This window comes from Hippopotamus amphibius, chromosome 5, assembly GCF_030028045.1.
Source record: "Hippopotamus amphibius kiboko isolate mHipAmp2 chromosome 5, mHipAmp2.hap2, whole genome shotgun sequence".
In the NCBI taxonomy this organism is placed as follows: Eukaryota; Metazoa; Chordata; class Mammalia; order Artiodactyla; family Hippopotamidae; genus Hippopotamus; species Hippopotamus amphibius.
Window position 1 is genome coordinate 118,438,825 of NC_080190.1, and position 18,539 is coordinate 118,457,363.

The window sequence follows — 18,539 nt, forward strand, 5'->3', positions numbered from 1 at the left end:
CTCAGCAGTGGTTGAGGGTGGGTAGTATGTGCTCGGTGAATGTGAACAATTATACTGAATACTTTAAGCAATGAGAAAAGAACAAAATCCTGTTCTGGGATGGGGTGGCAGCCTGGAAGGACAAATCTCACAGTTAATCCCCAACTTTCAGTTTTCCCAAACCAAACCAACTAGAACTTTTCAGAACGGCCCAGGTCATAATGGAGCATTGGGTTGGAATGTGCTAGTGAGACAATGGCCAAGCAATGAAGAAGCATGAGAGAGGCAATGACAAGTCATTGCTGCTTAAGGATAACCTGTTAGCTGCAAAATCACCTGGAGAGCCCAGGTTCACCTCACGTGCTGGGGCATAGTGTACTCCCCTAACCATCTGTGCGACTTACATGTTATATCAAGGTCAAAATTATGTCATCTTGCAGTGCTTTAGGCTCCCTCTGGAGACCACAGTGGGATGTCTGGGTGTAGCCTACTTAAACAAAATCTGGAATTTTGATATGTCCTATCCAAAGACTGAGGCTGTTAATAGCTTTCAGAAGTGTTTGGAAAATTTAAATACAAATCCAAAAGCTTTCCTCCTTTTCCCAAACACATGATTATTTAGAAGCATCTCAGATCTGGGATTGAATTTTTATTTTATTGAAGAAGAGTTCATTTACAATATTGTGTTAGTTTCAGGGGTACAGCAAAGTGATTCAGTTATATGTATATTTTTTCCAGATTATTTTCATTATAGGTTATTACAAGATATTGAGTATGATTCCCTGTGCTCTGCAGTAAATCCTTGTAGCCTATCTATTTTTTATATAGTAGTTTGTATCTGTTCAGTCCCATACTCCTGATTTATCCCTCTCCCCCTTCCCTTTCCCCTTAGGTAACCGTAAGTTTGTTTTCTATGACTGGTTTGAGCCTTTTTCTGTTTTGTATATAAATTCATTTGTATTATTTTTGATTCCACATATGTGATATCATATAATATTTGTCTTTCTCTGACTTACTTCACTAAGCATAATATTCTCTAGGTCCATTCATGTTGCTGCAAATGGCAACATTTCATTCTTTTTAATGACTGAGTGATATTCCATTGTATATATTATGATCTGTCTGTTTCCTCCACTGGAATGTGTGCACCACAAGGGCAGGGGCCATGTTCTGTCTTCTTTTTTGCTGGGTTCCCAGTGCCCAAAACAGTGCCTTGCATAGAGTGGGTGCTCAGTAAATATTTGTTGAATGAATGGATGAGACATGAAAGGGAATTTGCCAGATTGCTGGGCAGTATTCCCTGTACTTCAACATAAAACTGCTCATCTGGAGAAGGCAAGTGGACTCTGGGGAAAGCTTGATCACTTGGCTCTCCTGAATGGCAAAGGAAGAGACCGGACAACATCCCGAATACTCCATTTATAAATGACAAAGGCCTTCAGGGGTTATCTAGAGACTAGGAGTGGTGATTTGGTCTTTGCTGGGTCAAAGACTTCTCTGCCTCTAAAACCTTCCCGCCCATGTACCTCCGCCTCATGATAAATGTCAAGCAAGTGTCCAGAGCACGTCCACTGGCAGATGGCGCAGCTGATGCCACTGCAGCCCCTGTCCCTGAGGCATTTCCCGAGGGGAGCCTGCGTTAGGAGCTCTGACCAGAGGCAATGTTGTGGAGCTCAGATATTTGCCAGGCATGCAATACTGAAAACGTGGAAACAGCCATAGGTTCTTCGCTTAGTTGTGGATTGTGATTACTTTTTCATTACGCAATACAGACCGAGGACTGCCTGCAATATTCCTTATTAGGTTTTTCTTGTTCAGGCGGCAACACAGGCTGAGAGGCATCCCCCACTTACAAATGAGGGTAGAATGAAAACCTTCAGACACCTAATGGCATCTAACAGACTTGGGACAAATGTGGTAGAACAAAGAGGTAAAGGCAACTTCATGAGGTGCGGATGGCCAGCTGTCAGTCGTGGTTCAGGGCCCCCAGCCGTTCTGTGCAGGCTGGTCTCAGGGAGTCTGTAGCCTGCTCCCTCTGCTCTCTGGGGTTTCTGGGACCATCCTCGAGTTTCCTGAAGGATGGGCATCTGGTGCTGAGGAGGTATTTCAGGCAGTAATTTTACAGTCAAACTGATCTCAAAACTTAATCCCAGCTCAGTTTCGCCAAGTGGTGGCTGTGTGGCCTTAGGCGAGTTCCTTCAACTCTTTCAGGCTCAGCTTTTACTCATATCTGAAAATTGGACTAGGGGTCTTTTAATTAAATCTGACAGAATGAACACAGGCATTTATTTACTTATGCTTCCTGCTGAAATCCCACTAAAATGAGAGGAAGGGAATAAAAATGTATAAATCAATAAGGACAAAAAAACGAGCAAAAGGACAGCAGAGGAGAGATGGCAACCAAATGTTGGAAATTGGGAACCGCTGGACGAAGGAACGTGACCTGCTTGAATTGCATCTTGGTTCAGCTGAGAGCCTGCAGGGGAGAAGCGCACAGGACAAGCTGCTCCAGCTTTACAGGCTCCCCCTGCAAAGGCCCTGGGACTGCAGAAGCCAGGCACCCAGAAGGCAGGAGTGTGTGGGGACTGAAAAGAGGAGGACTTTCTGCATACTTTAGGGGATTACTTGAGGGTGTGCTCCACAAAAACAGTACAGTAAACCAACAAAGAGGGCGACAAAGGATCCAGGGAAACAAGGAATTCAACCCAAGGGAGAGTAAATGTAAAGTAGAAAGCGAAGCCCAACCACGCAAGGGCTCAGCCTTAAGTGTCTACAGTAAGTCAGTAGATAATGTCTAAAACTGAAAAACCGAGGAATAGGAGCCTGCTCATAGCATACATACGTCACTGAGTGAGAAATGGAAGGAGAACAGCTGAAAGAATTAAATGTGGCTGACTCTGGGGAGCGAGACTTGGGGGCGAAGAGAGAGTAGGGCGGGGAATGTAGCTTTCATTAGAGGCCTTGTGGTGCTACTGGAATGTTTAAAATTATGCATATGTGTCGGAATTACTTTGAGTAAAATATTTAAAATTTTTAATAAAGTGATAATAATAATAGTCACGACCTCACAGGTAGTTGTGAAAATTAAAGAATTACACATGATTCATGTGTTTAGCACCCTGAACAGTGGCTGATGCATATTCAACACATATTCGACTTCCTGTATTTTAAAGTTAATTATTATTATGTTCTTTTTTTTTTTTTTTTCTTTTTTGGCTGTGTGGCATGTGGGGATCTTAGTTCCCCAATCAGAGATTGAACCCGTGCTCCCTGCAGGGGAAGTGTGGAGTCCTAACCACCGGACCACCAGGAAAGTCCCATTATGTTCAATATTAATATTTGTGAAATGTTCCTCTCTCGTCACCCCACCCCCACCCCCAAGCTGTGGCTAGTTCAGCAGCAGCAGGCAGAATGCTAGATAAGAAGACCAGGTTTTGTTGAGACCTAGAATCTCTAGCCATTCTTTCGGAGGCCAGAGTTGACCAGTCCCTGCCCTTTCTGCCTCCACCCGAATGTGGGCCAGGGTTCATTTCACTCTATATATCCAGAGTTATTCCAGAGTCACCTCATGTACCCTGAGGCTTACGGTTCTGGGCTGGTAAAGCTGCCAGCCCTCAGGGAACAGCTGGGTTTATGTCCAAACATGTGCCCGAGTCCTCCATGCAATTAATGGTTTTGCTACCAATTAAAAATCTCCCCTGCTTCATTTCGCTGTACAGTAGAAACTAACACAACACTGTAAAACAGCTATACCCCAATTAAAAAAATTAATTTTTTAAAAAATGTCTGAAGGCAAGTCAGGTTCAAACAACAGCAGCATAAGAAGAATTTGATAATCACAGAAACACCACTAGTCTACTCAGCTGTGAGCTTGGTTGTTGGGAATTTGGTTCATTGCTTTTATACAGTTTGCTCACCTGGGCACTATTTTTGGCAGATGCACTGCATAGACTGTAGCGTGAAAGCCAGGATGTATCTTGTGGTTTTGCTCATGCTACAGATTTTAACATCTCCTCTTCTCTGAATTACATAACAATTATGGTTATTATTTCACATCATTCAAGCTCTCACTCTGGCAAGTAGCAAAACAGAAAATTATTGCAATACATAGAACGTGTAAGAAGATTTATGGTGTTGCTTAATCATCTGGCACTTATGAAGCAACTGTTCTGTGCAAGGCACTGTCGTAGGCACTGAATCAGTTGTTATATATAAACAGCCTGAATAATTAGTTGGTTATTAATTGGCTGGTTAACTTTTTTAAGAGACAGTATCTATTTGCATCTTAAAGTAATCAAATAAAATGAGATCAGATCTTAATTACAACAGTGGTACTTTCCTTATTCTCAAGAGATTTTGGAAGCCAGGGAAAGAGCCGACTCTGTATCTCTGCAGTATGTCATCAGCAGTTCTTCTTCCCAGTGCCATCTCTATCCTGGCACTAATTTAGTTTTGAATCTTAAGCAGAAATGAATAGCCATAGCGATTATAATAATTATATGTTCGATTTATAGAACAGCTTTCCTTCTAACAGGACAAGGCTCTTTGAGCCCTGCAGATGTTCTGTGAATCTGTGTCTCCTACTAGGAAGCACAGTGAGGTCATTTCTAAATGGTCTCAGTATTGCTGTCAAGCACTGTGGACTGGACTGACTTGTGTACAGTTGAAAAAGAGCTCTTCACATCAGGCCTTCTAGGAACGAACTCCCACTGTGTTGTCTCTAGGAAAGGAATTCTATAGCCAATGTGATTTGATAAGTAAGAAGCCCTTTTTTAAAAAAAATAAAAAATGACTGATGTATATGCTGCATGTCAATCAGCAGGTGCATGCCAAGAGTATACAGTAAGAACAACCTAGAGAATAGAGAAACATAACCTGAGCTCCATCCTCTTTTTCCTCCCATGTCTCTAAACCTAAGTTGCTAAAGCCGAGGAGACTGCCTTGCTTTGCTACTTCCCAGAGTCAATATCATGACTATGTTAGAGGGTTTTGTTTTTATTATTATCCTCTAGATAATTTTTAAATGAGACTGGCTGAACTAAGAAAGGGTCGATTTTGGAAGATGCCATTTCTGTTCACTTTCTGTAGAGTTTTGTACTCTAGTTTTTTTGCTGTGTATATAGGATGTGAGAAGTGCAGAAATGTCTACAAAGGATGTAATACAAGGCTGGGGTGGGGGCAGCATTATGCCTCTCCCAATATCACCATCTGGACTGGATTAGTGTTAATGAGTTACTTCATTCTTTTAAATTGATACAGAAGCATGGGCACCAGCTTCCTTCTCTCCTCCCAAGAGCAACTCTCATTCCCATTGGGAAGGACTGACTTGGAAAAACATTTTCCTATAAAACAATTAGCCTGTGATTGGTAAACAAGCATTCAGTATAGTGACCCAGTAACACAAACAAACAAATAATAAAAACAAGCTTCAAATGTGTCTGACACACGGAAGAACCATACCTGGTGGACTCCTGCTTATAGATGTCAATGATATTTTCCACCAGCAGGTTCCTCTGAAGCCCATATATTCCATGTCTGTCCAAAACCACTTCATGTCTGCAGGATGGGCAGCGGAATCGGCCCCCCGAGGCCACAGTGGTGCCTCCTCTTGTGGGCAAGTACGGGTTAGAGGCCTGTTCTTGCCAAGGAAGAAAAGAGGAATTGAGTAATGCCACAGGTAGCTTTTCTGAGGCTTCCTTTCACCCTCTGTTACTACCAACAACACCAGCGTCTGCTTTCAGCTTGCCATGGGATCATCCCTTAGGGCCTTACTAGCAAGCGGTCCTAAAAGGCAGGGCCAACACTTATCCACAGTCAAGTGCAATGTACCATTTTCAGCATGAGGTGCTTTTCCACCCAGCGTTTTCATAACCAAAAGTTCCAGCCAGAAACTCCAACATTAATGTCTTAGGCAGTAATTCATTTACAATTTTGAAACAGATTCAGTTTTTTTTAAACAAATATGATTCTTGGTATTGAAATAAAATTAGATTTGAGAGTAAGGAGGCGGACAGCAAAGCACAAAACAAATCACTTTAAAAACTTTTTTTTTTAATGAATGCAACCTTATAAAGCTTTCTAAAGAAATTCACCTCAAAGTGAAGCACTTGATTCAGAGAAGAGGCAATCTTTCCCACCCCCTACATTCCAAACAAACCTACCTGGAAAATGTCACTGGCACACTTCCTGCACAGGTTATGCTGGCAGGGGAGGATGACCACGGGTTTCGTGAACATCTCTAAGCAGATGGGACAGATGAGTTGCTTCTCTAAGTTATCCATGGTCTGCTGCTCTTTGGAAAAAGACTTGTAATTCAAAGATGCGCTCATCTCCTGGCCGTCCCCGTGTGCACTGCCAGGGAAAGGGTGCTCCGAATGGTTTCTGCAAGTGATTCCTGGAAATAAGTCCAAGGATTGTGTTATCAAGTGTCCTTTACGTTTCTTTCGGTAGAGGACATTGTTTCAGGCCCAGGTTCAGCCTGGGGCTGGAGCTGTTTTTAGCAGCCGAGGGTCACGTGACAGCAGGCTGCCTTGTCCATATAAGCCAGTGACAGGGGGACGGATTCTGACAGGTGACAGAGAACAGGGGCCAGCATGCCCGCCGCAGGGAGTGCAGAGAGTGGGTGGGAGGGAGGATTACGAACCCCATTTAGACGGGGTTGTGAGGAGAGGGAGGTAAAGCTGACAGTTGTCAACAACAAATGGAAACGTTGGTGCCGAGTCCCTGAGCTCTGCCCTCTGTGAGCACTCAGTGAGGACTCGGGGATGGGCTCCTCCAGGACCGGGGAGAATGCAGCCCAAGAGTCTCCCTGCATAACGAATGCCATTTCTGTCTTGAGAATTTGGGGAGCGAGTCACCAAAAGTAGCATGATCACACTGTCTTAGGTGAAAACAAATAAACCATGTCTTCAGTATCATTATCCTGACTTCACAAGGGTAATCAACTAAAAAGCCTTGCTTAGTGTTACAAACATTTCGTCTTTGTGAGGGTTGTGAAATGGGAAAAAATCCCAACTTAAAAATTGATTTCAAATCTTTTCGCCATAAAAGTGTTCATAAAACTTTAAACAATCAAAATACCAGTTGATGATCCAATTTTAAAAAAAAAAGTTGTATAATAAAACTCTAGTATGCTCTTTTCTCACTTTTTTCCAAATCATCTTTCATCCTATACCCCACCACCCTACACACACCCAGAAACATGAAGAAAATCTGACAATCTTTAAAAATTTTAGTTTGCACCAACAGTCAGTAATGAGGTAGCAGCTGGTACAAGGGGTAGCAGACCCATTATTTCATTTTGCCAAATAGTGTGAGACAAATATCAGTGCCATTCTCAATGGAGGTGAAAATGGAATCCTGCTTCCATACCTGGGTTCTATCTGGCCTGAAATACCTACACCCCTATGCATTTGTCTCATTTACCAAGTTGATTTTTTAAAATATTTTCCCTGGTCATTTTTGAGAATTCTTTGGTCTGCTCTTGAGTCATCAATTTCAGTTCTGATATTTGCCAGGATTTTGTGAAACAACTCTTTCATCTATGTGTTTTATTTAAATATTTGAAATCAGATCAAAAATGAAATGAGAAACACATGTCTATTTTTTAATGAACTTGCAGCTTTATTTCTCCTTGATTTTAAAAACCCCATGCAACGAACATATTGTGTTAACACAGCCCCAGTGTGCACCTAGTTACCAGTAAGGAGTAGATCGTTGTGACTCGTTATGTGTGTCCTTAGTGCTGTGTGCACTGAGAGCTTATTGAGAATCTAAGAAGCTCTATTAACTAATAATAAGTTATATGTATTCATAAACATTTCAGGGACCTTTGGAGAATTTTGTTATTCCTTTCAATGTCTGTTTAGCAACTACAGGGAAGAAGGGAATTGGTGACATTTTTTTACTGAGTTAATTCAGTTCACCTAGCCTAGGCAGTTAACTGTGTTTATTATCACATGGGCTATGGAGATCTGAGCACAATATGAGAGCTGTTTGCTAAGAAAGTTGAAGTTTCTTCTGTAAAAGACCTTGCAGCCTAAGGAAAAGCACTGAAACTAATATGCTATAGCCAAGCCTATCCTTTTAAGAGGAATTCCTTTTAAGAGGAACTAATTCTTTCAAAAAATATTTGTTGAGTGTTTATCACATGTCTCCACATTTGTGTTTGGCTCTGGGGCTTGAAAGATAAGATACAGGTCATTGTCCTCAAGGAGCTGAGTCTAATAAATGGTAGAGATAAGATATGTATATACAGAAACATAGTACAAAGCCAAATGTGATAAAGAACTACAGAATTTCAGAGCTGGAGGAATCAGGAGGGCTTCATGGGTGGGGTGGCATTTGAATTGATCCACTGAGGAACCTAGACACCAATGGGTGTGTCGTTGGTGGGGCATAAGTGGGGCTTCCAAGAGAAGGCACAGAAGCAGACAGGAATGCCAGGAATGCTCAGAGTGTGTGGTGCTTTGGGCTGGAGCGCAGAGCATGCTGCTGGCACGTTGGTAGCCCATGAATACTGGGCTGAAGAGTTTTTAACACTTAATAAATTAGGCAACAGGAAATCATTGAGAGTGGCCCACAGGGACATTTTCCTGAGAGCCCTGCGTTGGTTAGATTAATCTCACAGTGGTGGTTGGGATAGGTCAGTGTGAAGGTGACCTGGCTAATGACCAGATGGGAGATCATTGCCAATAGCCTAGGTGAGAGGTCATGATGCCCTGGCACTGGGCGACGGATGGTGGTAGGGAAGAAAAGGAGGAAATGGACTCTGATGGCTACAAGAGTAGAATCCACAGGGGTGACTCAGATGCCTGAGCCAGAGCAACCACGATGATGCAGTGAGAGGCTGCACAGTGAGTCAGGACGTCCAGCTCCCATGTCCACCTCACCTGGTGATCCTGGGAAAGTGACCTCACCTAGCTGGATTTCAGTTCTTTTATCCATGAGTGGGGTTAATAACCTAACTTACCAGCATTTGTAGAAAAAAACACTCTGAAACTGCATGGACACTGAGGATTCCCAATTGAATTATTTGATGGAGATATGAGCTCTACCCTCTCCTTTTACTCTGCTCCTTTTTGCTTTCTGACTTTCATTTTGTCTTAGAACTTCCCCTGCAAGCTACAGAGGAAAATAGCAAGAATCCCACAGGAAGAAGAACCAAGTCGATGGGTAAGAACCATCTTCCCCTCCTCATCCTCTTTCCTCCATTCCTGGCTCCTCCCTATTCTCAGAGACCAGTCATCTATGGGGTACGCATGTAGGTTGGGAGTGGGACTCTGCTCTAGGGAGGAACAATTTTAGTCTGCTTGCAAATCATTGAGAGTCTGAGAGATGGAAAAAATTCTGGAAGTGAATCAGAACTGAAGTCAGCTTCAAGACTCTGGGATTTGGAGTGGACCTGGGCCTCCACAGAGATGTGAAAACAGCTAGTCTCCTGAAGGTATCCTGGACTGTATAGAGGTGGTGTGTGTCTTCCTCCCCTCTCCTACCCCCACCCCACCTCACCCCTCACTAGCAAAAGGGGTTGAAACCAATCAGGGGTTATATCACAGCAAGTTGCCATAGTTCAAAGTGGCAATTTCCCCCCATTCTTGAGTCCCACCACACTGAGGCAGTTGTGTGTTTAGACACATTGAGAAGCTGAAGCAAAACCACTTTAAAAGAATGACACAACATAGGACATGATATAAATGGTTAGAACCAACTAGGTCCAAGATGGCGGATGAGACTTCCACTAGACCTTGAGCCTCAGTATACACTCATTGTAACACATTAGCATGCTAAGTGACACACCCATAAGCTCCACAACAGTTCTAAGGCCAATCATAAAGGTCAAAAAGTGGGCAGTGGCCCAATTCCTGGAAATCCCTACCCCTTCACCAAAATAGCTAGAATACTCTTCCCACTCATTAGCCTGTGAAATTACCCACCCCTATAAAAACTGACAACCCCATCCCCTGGGGCTGCTCTCCCCTTCTGAGATGGCCCACACTCTGTGTAGAATGTTTCGCTGTAAATAAATCCACTTCTTACCCATCACTTTGTCTCTCACTGAATTCTTTCTGTGATGAGACATCAAGAACCTGAGCTTTATTAAGTCCTGAGACCAGATGTGATCTCAGTTAAAAGACCGTGGTTTCAAGTCCCAATCTGGATTTTGGCTGGATTCGAATTCTGGCCTGTGGGTTCAAGTCCCAGTCTGAAGTCCATCGTTTCACATCCATCTATCTGTCCCTCCTCTTACACCAAGGACTCAACTCATGACATCTACAGAATACTTAACATTTTCCCTCCATCTACATTGTTAATCTTTTCAATTTAGCTTTTTTTCTGGCAGCAGACAGCTTAGATATGTGATTTTAAAATTTTTAATGAAAATAAAGTTTATAATATTTAAAATAAAAAAAGAAGTTAACTTGAAAAGTACTTAACAGAAGCTAACACTGTGGCATTTCTTTCAGTAGATAATTTGCAAACTTCTGGCTAAAAGCTTTTTTTCTTGATAATTACTCCTCCAAATCTGTTTATAAATTTTTCTTCATCATAAATATCTCTGAGGAAATGTTAGAAAACTAACATATTGTTCTTTCCTCTGAACATTTTTAGGCATAATTCACCTGCCAGAAATAAACAGTGACAGTCCCAACAAGTAGCAACTACTTTAGCCTAAGGCCTTCCCAGTGACCATGTCTGAACTCTTTACCTTGGCTCCAAGGTCAAGGAGGCTTGGCTCCACCCTCTGTGCACAAATCTAGTCTTACCTCCCCTCCACCCCAACCTGCCAACTGATGTCTCTTAATTCACTCTTGCCTTTTGCAATCTGTTTCTCATGTGTCACTCTCTATTTAAATCCCATTAATGGTCATATTACCCTTAGGATAAAGATATTAATCCTCACTGTAATCCCTAAGGCCTGGCATCATTTGGCCCTACCTACCACTCTGACCTAACTGTCCAACAGAAGCAAGACGTGGGTGACAAATATGAGCCATATATATGCTTTTAAATTTCAGAAACCAATGAAATTAATTTTATTAATATATTTTATTTAGCCCCAAACCATATAAACTATTATTTCAACACAATGATCAGTATTTTAAATAATGAGGTATCTGTGAATAGAGAGAGTTTTACTTTTTCCCTTCCAATCTGGAGGTCTTTTACTTCATTTTTCTTGCCATATTGCACGGGCTAGAGACCCCAGAATGCACTTCCTTGCTTTTTTCCTGATCTTAAGAAGAAAGCATTTATATTACTAAGTATGTTAGCTGTGTCTTTTTCATTAATGCCCTTTATCAGGTTGTAGAAGTTCCCTTCTCCCTCCCTTTCAAGTTTGCTGACAGTTTGAAAAATCAGGACTGGATGTTGAATTTTGTCAAATGCTTTTTCTGCATCTACTGAAATGATCATGTAGTTTTTCTTCTTTAGTACTGTGATGAATTACATTGATTTTTGAATGTTGAACTACTCTTGTATTTTTGGGAAAAACCGACTATGAAACAGGAGGGAAGGGGGCAGGGCACAACCTTTGAAAAAATGACATAGCTCAAGGGCATGACATAAACTGATTAGAACCAAATGTATCCAAAATGGTGGAGAAGTCGACTTCCACTAGACCTTGAGCCTCAGTATACTATCACTGTAACACATCTGCAAGCTAAACGACACACCCACAGGTGCCATGACAGTTGCAAGGCCAGCCATAGTGGTCAAAAAGTGGGCAGTGGCCCATTTCCTGGAAATCCTCACCCCTTCCTGAAATAGTTAGAATACTCTTCCCACTCATTAGCCTATGAAATCACCCACCTCTATAAAAACTGACAACCCCATACCCTGGTACTTTTTCTCACCTTCTGAGATGGCCCACACTCTGTCTGTGGAATGTCTTTCTCTCTAAATAAATCCAGTTCTTACCTATCACTTTGTCTCTCACTGAATTCTTTCTTCGATGAGACATCAAGAACCTGAGCTTCACTAAGTTCTGAAACCAGGTGTGTGATCTCAGTTGGAAGACTTTGGGTTTTGGCCAGGTTTGAGTCCCAGCCACCTGGGTTCAAGTCCCAATCTGAGGTTCACAGTTTCAACTTGGTCATGATTTATTTTCCTCATTATATATTGTTGGATTTAATTGGCTAAAATTTTGTTTAAAAATTTTGCACTTCATTTTTTGTCCTAGAAATAAAAATCTGCATTATCTACTAAAAAAAAAAAAATTTTGCACTTATGCTCATAAAGGATATTGGTCTGTAGTTTTCTTTCCTTGTAATATCATTGCCTGGTTTTGGGATCAAGATAATACTGACTTATAGAATAAGTTAGGCAATATTCCCTCTTCTTCCATTTTCTGGAAGTTTGTGCATAATTGGTATTATTTCTTCCTTAAATGTTTGGTAGAATCACCACTGAAGGCATCTGGGCCTGATGTTTTCTTTCTGAAAGAAATAAATCAGTTAACACATGTGAAGTAACTAGAACTGTGCTTGGCTTGTAGGAGGTGCTGAATAAATGTTAGCTATTAATTTTTAGAAATTCACCTATATTTTCAATTAAAATAATAAATGTTTATTACAGAACTTAGAAAATATTTTTAAATTTTAAGGAAGAAAAATCATAGTAATCTTCCTAGCCAAAAATCACTAGTATTAACATTTTAATGCATTCTTCACTGTTTCCTACAGATAATTTAAAAGAATTGTTCTACTTTCCCTGCACAGGAGATCCAAGCACCTCTTTCCTGCACTTCCATATATATTTATATAAACACACATATAAACCCTCAGAATATTTCCTCCAGACCTTCCCTCTATAGTGGGCTGATAACATACACTGATAACAGCTAACAGCTAATGTTCATTGTGTGTGTACTATGTGCCAGGCACTATAATAAGGGCTTTACATGTTATATCTTAATTAAAAGTAGGTACCATTATTATTATCCCTATTTTACAAATGAGGAAACTGAAGCACCAAGATGTCAAGCAATTTGCCCAAGGTCACCCAGATAAGGAATGGCAAAGACAAGAAAGTCTGTCAGGTTACACAGACCACATGACTAACCACTCTGCAATAGTGCCTCTCAGCATATACCTTTAGACTTTTTATATGAATTCCATTAAACACCTGAGTTGCTGATCCTAATATATTTTCTTGTCCAGCTCACTTGCCCCAAACGTGTGTTCTCCACCTAGATCTGAGGTGCAATTACTTCCTATTCCTTTACTTATTACCCATTTCGTACTCTTGTAGTTATTTACAGTTTTTCTGCCAGCTCCTCCAGCCAGCCAGCTAGAACACCCATCATGCCAACCAGAAATTGGGACATATCATCTGATAAAAAGACTCTTTTTTTCCCTACTTTGTAAATTTGTTTTCACAAAAATAGTGATATGTTTTAAGTGAATCATTATACATTCGATTAAGAGACTTTATTGAAAAGAATTTAAAATGGAGGCTGCCCTAGAAAATGAAACATACAGTAATAAAAAACAGCAGGTTGTACACACTGGTGACAAAAGTATATACGTTGTCTAGAATACTAAAATGGACATAAGATAAAAGTATTTTCATTTCTCAATTGTAATCCTCATAAAAGGTATCATGTCCGCCTTTGTCTAGAAGGTTTATATTTTGTGTTGAGAACTGTGGTATGGTTTCAACAGCTTTTTCATGGCTATATTCTAGAAAATTAGGATAGACTTTATTACCAGAAAAGCCTTTGTGAGTGTACCGGTAAATTAAATTTTTCAATGAATGTGTGTATTTGTTTTGTTTGTTTTTTGTCATGTCTTTGTTTAACTAAACAGACTACACTCAAGGGCAGCCCTAGCTAGAACTTTTCTCTGATTGATTCCCTCTCCGTGGTGGTCTCTAGTTAACTCTCCAAAGTTACTTCCCAGGAGGAAAATGGCATTAGAGTCCTCCTCCAACAAGAAGCCTTAGGGGCCAGGGCCTTTCACACCTCCTCACCCGTCCTCAGGTACCCCTTGCTTTTATCATAGGCATCTTGGATCTATCAAGAGCCAAGGCACCCCACTGTAGGCAGTTGATATGGACCAGAATGGTCCTCGCCTCCTCGGCTCAACCTAAGTTTACAGTAGCCAATGTCCTTTTCCAAGTTCTGTTTTTTATTTTGCTTTTCTGTCAGTTCCCTTTAACTATGGGCAGTTTAGACTCAGATGGGTCCCTGTAAGTTCAGCCGTCAGTTACAAATCATAAAAGACTCAGTGCCGACAGACGTGACCGCAATCCGTCGCCGCTTTTGTAAAGAAAAAGAACCAATTTCGGGAATTTCACAAAGTAAATGGGTCTAAATTTTTAAAATTAGAAAAATAATCCCTGCAAGCACCCATTATCCCTTGTCTGGGAAGTTTTAATAGTGGTAACCTCAAGCTTCTCACTTGCCCGGTGGCTGACTTTCAACTCTAGTTCGAATTGAACGAGAACCGAAAGAAAAACTACCACAGGAGAAAAACTGGAGGATGCGGGCATCGATCCCGCTACCTCTCGCATGCTAAGCGAGCGCTCTACCATTTGAGCTAATCCCCCACCGCTGGCCACGGCTGGCTATCTCTTCCTCTAGAGAGAGATCGGAGCATTTGGGCGCGAAGATAAACACTCTTGACCACATTTTTCGTCTTTGTTTCACAGTTAAGGCCAAAGTAACAAAAAGGTCAAGCCCCTCTCCTTCGAGCCGGAATCGAACCAGCGACCTAGGGATGGCCGCGGACAGTCGTCTACAGTCCTCCGCTCTACCAGCTGAGCTATCGAAGGGAGCGGAAGAGCCAGTCCTCAACTTCTCTCCATAACCTTTAGTCATCTTTCTAGGCTTCCTATGCTTTCTACCGCAGCTCCTTCGTGATTCCCAGGCTCCTTGAGCACAAGATCCCCCTCGCGGACCTCCCACCTCCTCACGGCGGCCGCCGCGAGCCCTCGCATGGCCGACCTTGCCCGGGCTCTGAGGACCTCGGCGGGAGCACGGCCCGGGGAGCCCGGCGGTTGGACCGCGATGCGGCGTCGCGTTTTCTGTGTGACTGGGGCTCGGGGAACGCCAGAGACGCTTTAGAAACAAGCAGAAGGCCGTGACCTGGCCGCCCCCGCCACCCCGAGCGCAGACTCAGTGCCCCGCTCGGAACTTGGCCCGCACGTCCGCTTCCCGGATTCGGAAAAGACTTCACCCGGAGGAAGCCGCCACAGGCCAAAGCTGGTGCGGAAGAGTTTCCCCCTGTTCTTGGAAACTAATGTATTACCAGAGAAATCTTTACGTGGGAAGGACCATAAGTCACAGAAAGCTCGACAAAATCGTACTTGTCTCCTTCGAGCCGGAGTCGAACCAGCGACCTAAGGATACCTCCTCACAAGGTGTCAGCTACAGTCCTCCGCTCTACCAGCTGAGCTATCGAAGGGACAGGAAAGTCTCCCTCCCCCGCCCCCTGAGATTCAACACAGAAGAACCAGAGCGCGTTCAACCCTTCGGCGGAGATGAAATTGAGCATGCGCGATGAGGGAGCGGGGCGCGAAGGGAGGGCGGGCGCCAGAGTTGTTTTCCGCGTGCGCAGAAAGACCACCAGGCTGTGGCTCCCGGGAGCCTGAGTCGGACGCCGAAGGACCCGGAACTCTTGTGTCAAGACCCAGAGACTCCCCCGCGGACCTGTCGCACTTCTTCTTTACTCCCCCGTGTTAGGGGAGTTACTGTCGGGTGTGGCTTCCCTATTCTGTAACCTCTATGTTCCCTCAACGCCTCCTCAGGTGAGGGGGTCGCGGTGCAGGGGGATGCGTCTGACTACAAATCACGGGAGTGTAGGTCCGATTCCTTCCAGTCTTGGGGGTTTTGTCCCCTTAGTTTTCAAAGTCAGAGATTTTTTATTTCCTCTGGGTTCCCCAAAGCCGAGAGAAGTTTACCGCACCTCGAGGGGCTTGGTTTCCAAGGCCGCCTGTCGAACTTTCGAGATGTTGAGAGGTTCGGGAGCGCTGCCGGGACGCCGGCGGCCGCGCGAGGAGGACGGCGCGGGGTAGAGCGGGTGAAGGAGGGGCGGTCCCCGCGGGCTCCGGGTAGCCGGCGCGGGAGGGAGCCCCACGGTCGGGCCCGCAGTTCCCCGGACGAAGCTGGTTGAGGTCGCGGGGCCGCTGCTACCGCGGCTCAGCTCGTCGGGTCTGGTAAGATATTTGAAGACGTTGCTGTCACTCGCTTACTAAACCACCCCAGCCGTGCCCAGCAGTGGAGAGGGGGAAAAAGCTACTTGCAAGGTCTTCTGCAGCCCGTTCCCATGTTTCATGTAAGAAAGGTATTGAGCCCCTTCTCGGTTGTCAGCAGAGCAGAAAAACCATCGAATGATTTGGGTTCTGCCCTCAAGGGCCTATCAGCCAAGAGGGCGTAATGTTGGTTTGAGCAAACCGAGTTTTTATTTTGAAGTTATTCATCTTATTTGTGGAAAGGGGTTTAGAATTAGTTCTTAAATCTCCCCCCAAAAGGCAGCAGCTCCCCAAAGGAAAAGTTTTAATAAAATGAGAAGATGAGTTAAGGAAGAAAAAAATGTGAGGTTAGGGAAAAGGGCTAGTCGTTAAGTGAGGCTACACGAACGTGGTTAAAAGGAGTTAAAAATTTAGGGGGTGAGGCAAGCACAGACTATTCAAACAAAATGATGGTGGGTTTTATTCTTGTTTCCTAGTGAACATTTTGTCACTTTTTTGCACATAAGCCGATAGCTCTTTTAATGTTATATAGTGTCTCTGAAAGTTACAAAAATACTATCTCTGTGAGAAGTAGGGGAGATATGTCACACCCCTCACTCCGGATTTATAGAAAAAACCTTGTAAATTAGGCTAAGAGGAAAAGGCCTCCAACTTATTCTTACTTTCTCATTTTATGAGGGTGGCAAGTAAGGCGTTTATTATTGGCAGAGGTCACTGTGGCCGTCATTGCATTGTAGCAGAACCCTGGCCCTTATGCATAACCCTTTCCTGAAGCATGCTCTTCCAAAGCAGCCGGCTAGAGTGATGCATTCCAAGAGGGCCAAGATGTTTCTTGATTTCTGGCTCTCTTACTTGTGATAGAAATACACACAGAGCTAATGTAAGCAGCAGGCATATATTATGATGATACAGGGGTCCCAGGGAAACCATGGGCGAAAGGTAACTAAGCCTCCTTATGGTTTTCCTCAGCACCTCTCAGCTCCTCTCTCCGCTTCTCTAGTGCACACAGTTGGAAACATGGTGCTGCGCCCCAACCCCCACTACCCTAAAAGTTCCTGACCTTTATCCGTTAGTCTGTTGATGAAGATTGAATACTTAGTCCCTCTGCCCAGCCCCATATTCATATGTTGAAAACCTAATGCCCAATTAATGGTATTAGGAGGTGGAGATTATGGGAGGTGATTAGGTCTTGAGGGCAGAGCCCTTATGAATGGGATGAGTATCCTTATAAAAGAGGCCTCACAGTGATGCCTTCTCCCTTCCAATCATGTGAAGATACAGTTAGAAGGGTTGGACGTATATGGTTGCATCCCTGCTTCCTAGGATCCCAGTGAAAGATAATAAAGATATACAAGAAGAAAAAGTCTATTGCTGCATGTGGAAAAAGGTAGGTACAATCAGCAAACCTGAGCCTTTAAGTAATTTCTGGGATTGTGGAAACCAAATGAGATTGAATCGATACACGGCCCAAAATCACAGCTCAGAATACACACTCTAGAAGCTTGCGGAAACAGAACCATTCTCCCCATGGAGCTCCCAAGAGATTTAAGGCACAGAGGCAGCAGCTCAAAGGTCAGAGGCCTATGATGTTGTGCAGCTGCCGCTGCATTTGTCCCAGCTGGAGCTACTTGGAGAACTACTTAAGTACAATAGATTTGCCTGGAGAGCACCTATGGGGTGAGTATAGAGCTGGGGAGAGGGGCAGAGTAGAGCGTGATCATAAGAGACGTGCAGAGAAAGAAAGGCTACCCCACCCCACTCTCAGAGCCTCTCAGTCCCTCCTTAAGTTGGCAGTTTGGGGCATCTTGGGCCAGCACCGTATAAATGAAAAAGCCTGCTTATCCCCAGGACCCAGGCATTTTACAAATACAAATCAGTGTAGCCCTTGATTCATGAACATGAACGTATGTCTACCAGACATTTGAGAGGAAGCAAAAACAACCTAAGAAAAGAGTCAAGAAGAATAAACAAAATAATTGGTTCCCGAAGAAACAGAGATAATGCAGGGAATAGTACAAAATCACTTTTTAAAATGTTAATTGATATTCTCAGAGACAACGAAGAGCATATTGTAGCAATAAAAACCAGAACAAGGTGATATTAAAAGGGGCAATGAGAGAAAAGTTAATTTCTTGGAAACTAAGTATGATTGCTAAGATGAAAAATAACATTGATCATGGCAAAAGATCAAATTTTGAGATACAGAATGGAAAATATCTTCCAGGACCCCAGAATAGAGACAGCAGAAAATATACAAGCAAAAGCATAGAGGATAGACACAGAAGACACGATGGTATCTAGTCAGAGTCCCAGAAGGAGACAGCAGAGACAGTGTAGGGAAAGGAATAGAAGAAAGACACTAGTCA

At 43.2% G+C, this 18,539-nt stretch overlaps 1 protein-coding gene and 3 non-coding genes across 4 annotated transcripts in view; all 4 read right to left on the bottom strand.

The window, feature by feature from the left end:
- TRIM55 (tripartite motif containing 55) overlaps nucleotides 1–6,455 on the bottom strand; it is a 41,623-nt gene extending 35,168 nt beyond the window's left edge. Inside the window, exons 1-2 of the mRNA XM_057737520.1 lie at nucleotides 6,141–6,455; nucleotides 5,440–5,612 (exon numbers count right to left, since the gene is read on the bottom strand). Coding sequence (XP_057593503.1) covers nucleotides 5,440–5,612; nucleotides 6,141–6,308 — 341 coding nt within the window. The 5' untranslated portion in view covers nucleotides 6,309–6,455. The remainder of the gene's footprint in view (nucleotides 1–5,439; nucleotides 5,613–6,140) is intronic.
- An 8,001-nt stretch (nucleotides 6,456–14,456) lies between these two features.
- On the bottom strand, nucleotides 14,457–14,529 carry TRNAA-AGC (transfer RNA alanine (anticodon AGC)). Its single transcript has one exon. It is a non-coding gene; the product is annotated as a tRNA-Ala (tRNA).
- Nucleotides 14,530–14,665: 136 nt separating this feature from the next.
- On the bottom strand, nucleotides 14,666–14,754 carry TRNAY-GUA (transfer RNA tyrosine (anticodon GUA)). The gene is given in 2 exon segments: nucleotides 14,666–14,701; nucleotides 14,718–14,754. It is a non-coding gene; the product is annotated as a tRNA-Tyr (tRNA).
- Nucleotides 14,755–15,293: 539 nt separating this feature from the next.
- TRNAY-GUA (transfer RNA tyrosine (anticodon GUA)) lies at nucleotides 15,294–15,386 on the bottom strand. Its single transcript has 2 exons — nucleotides 15,350–15,386; nucleotides 15,294–15,329 (listed from the first exon to the last, which is right to left on the bottom strand). It is a non-coding gene; the product is annotated as a tRNA-Tyr (tRNA).
- Nucleotides 15,387–18,539: the final 3,153 nt, after the last annotated feature.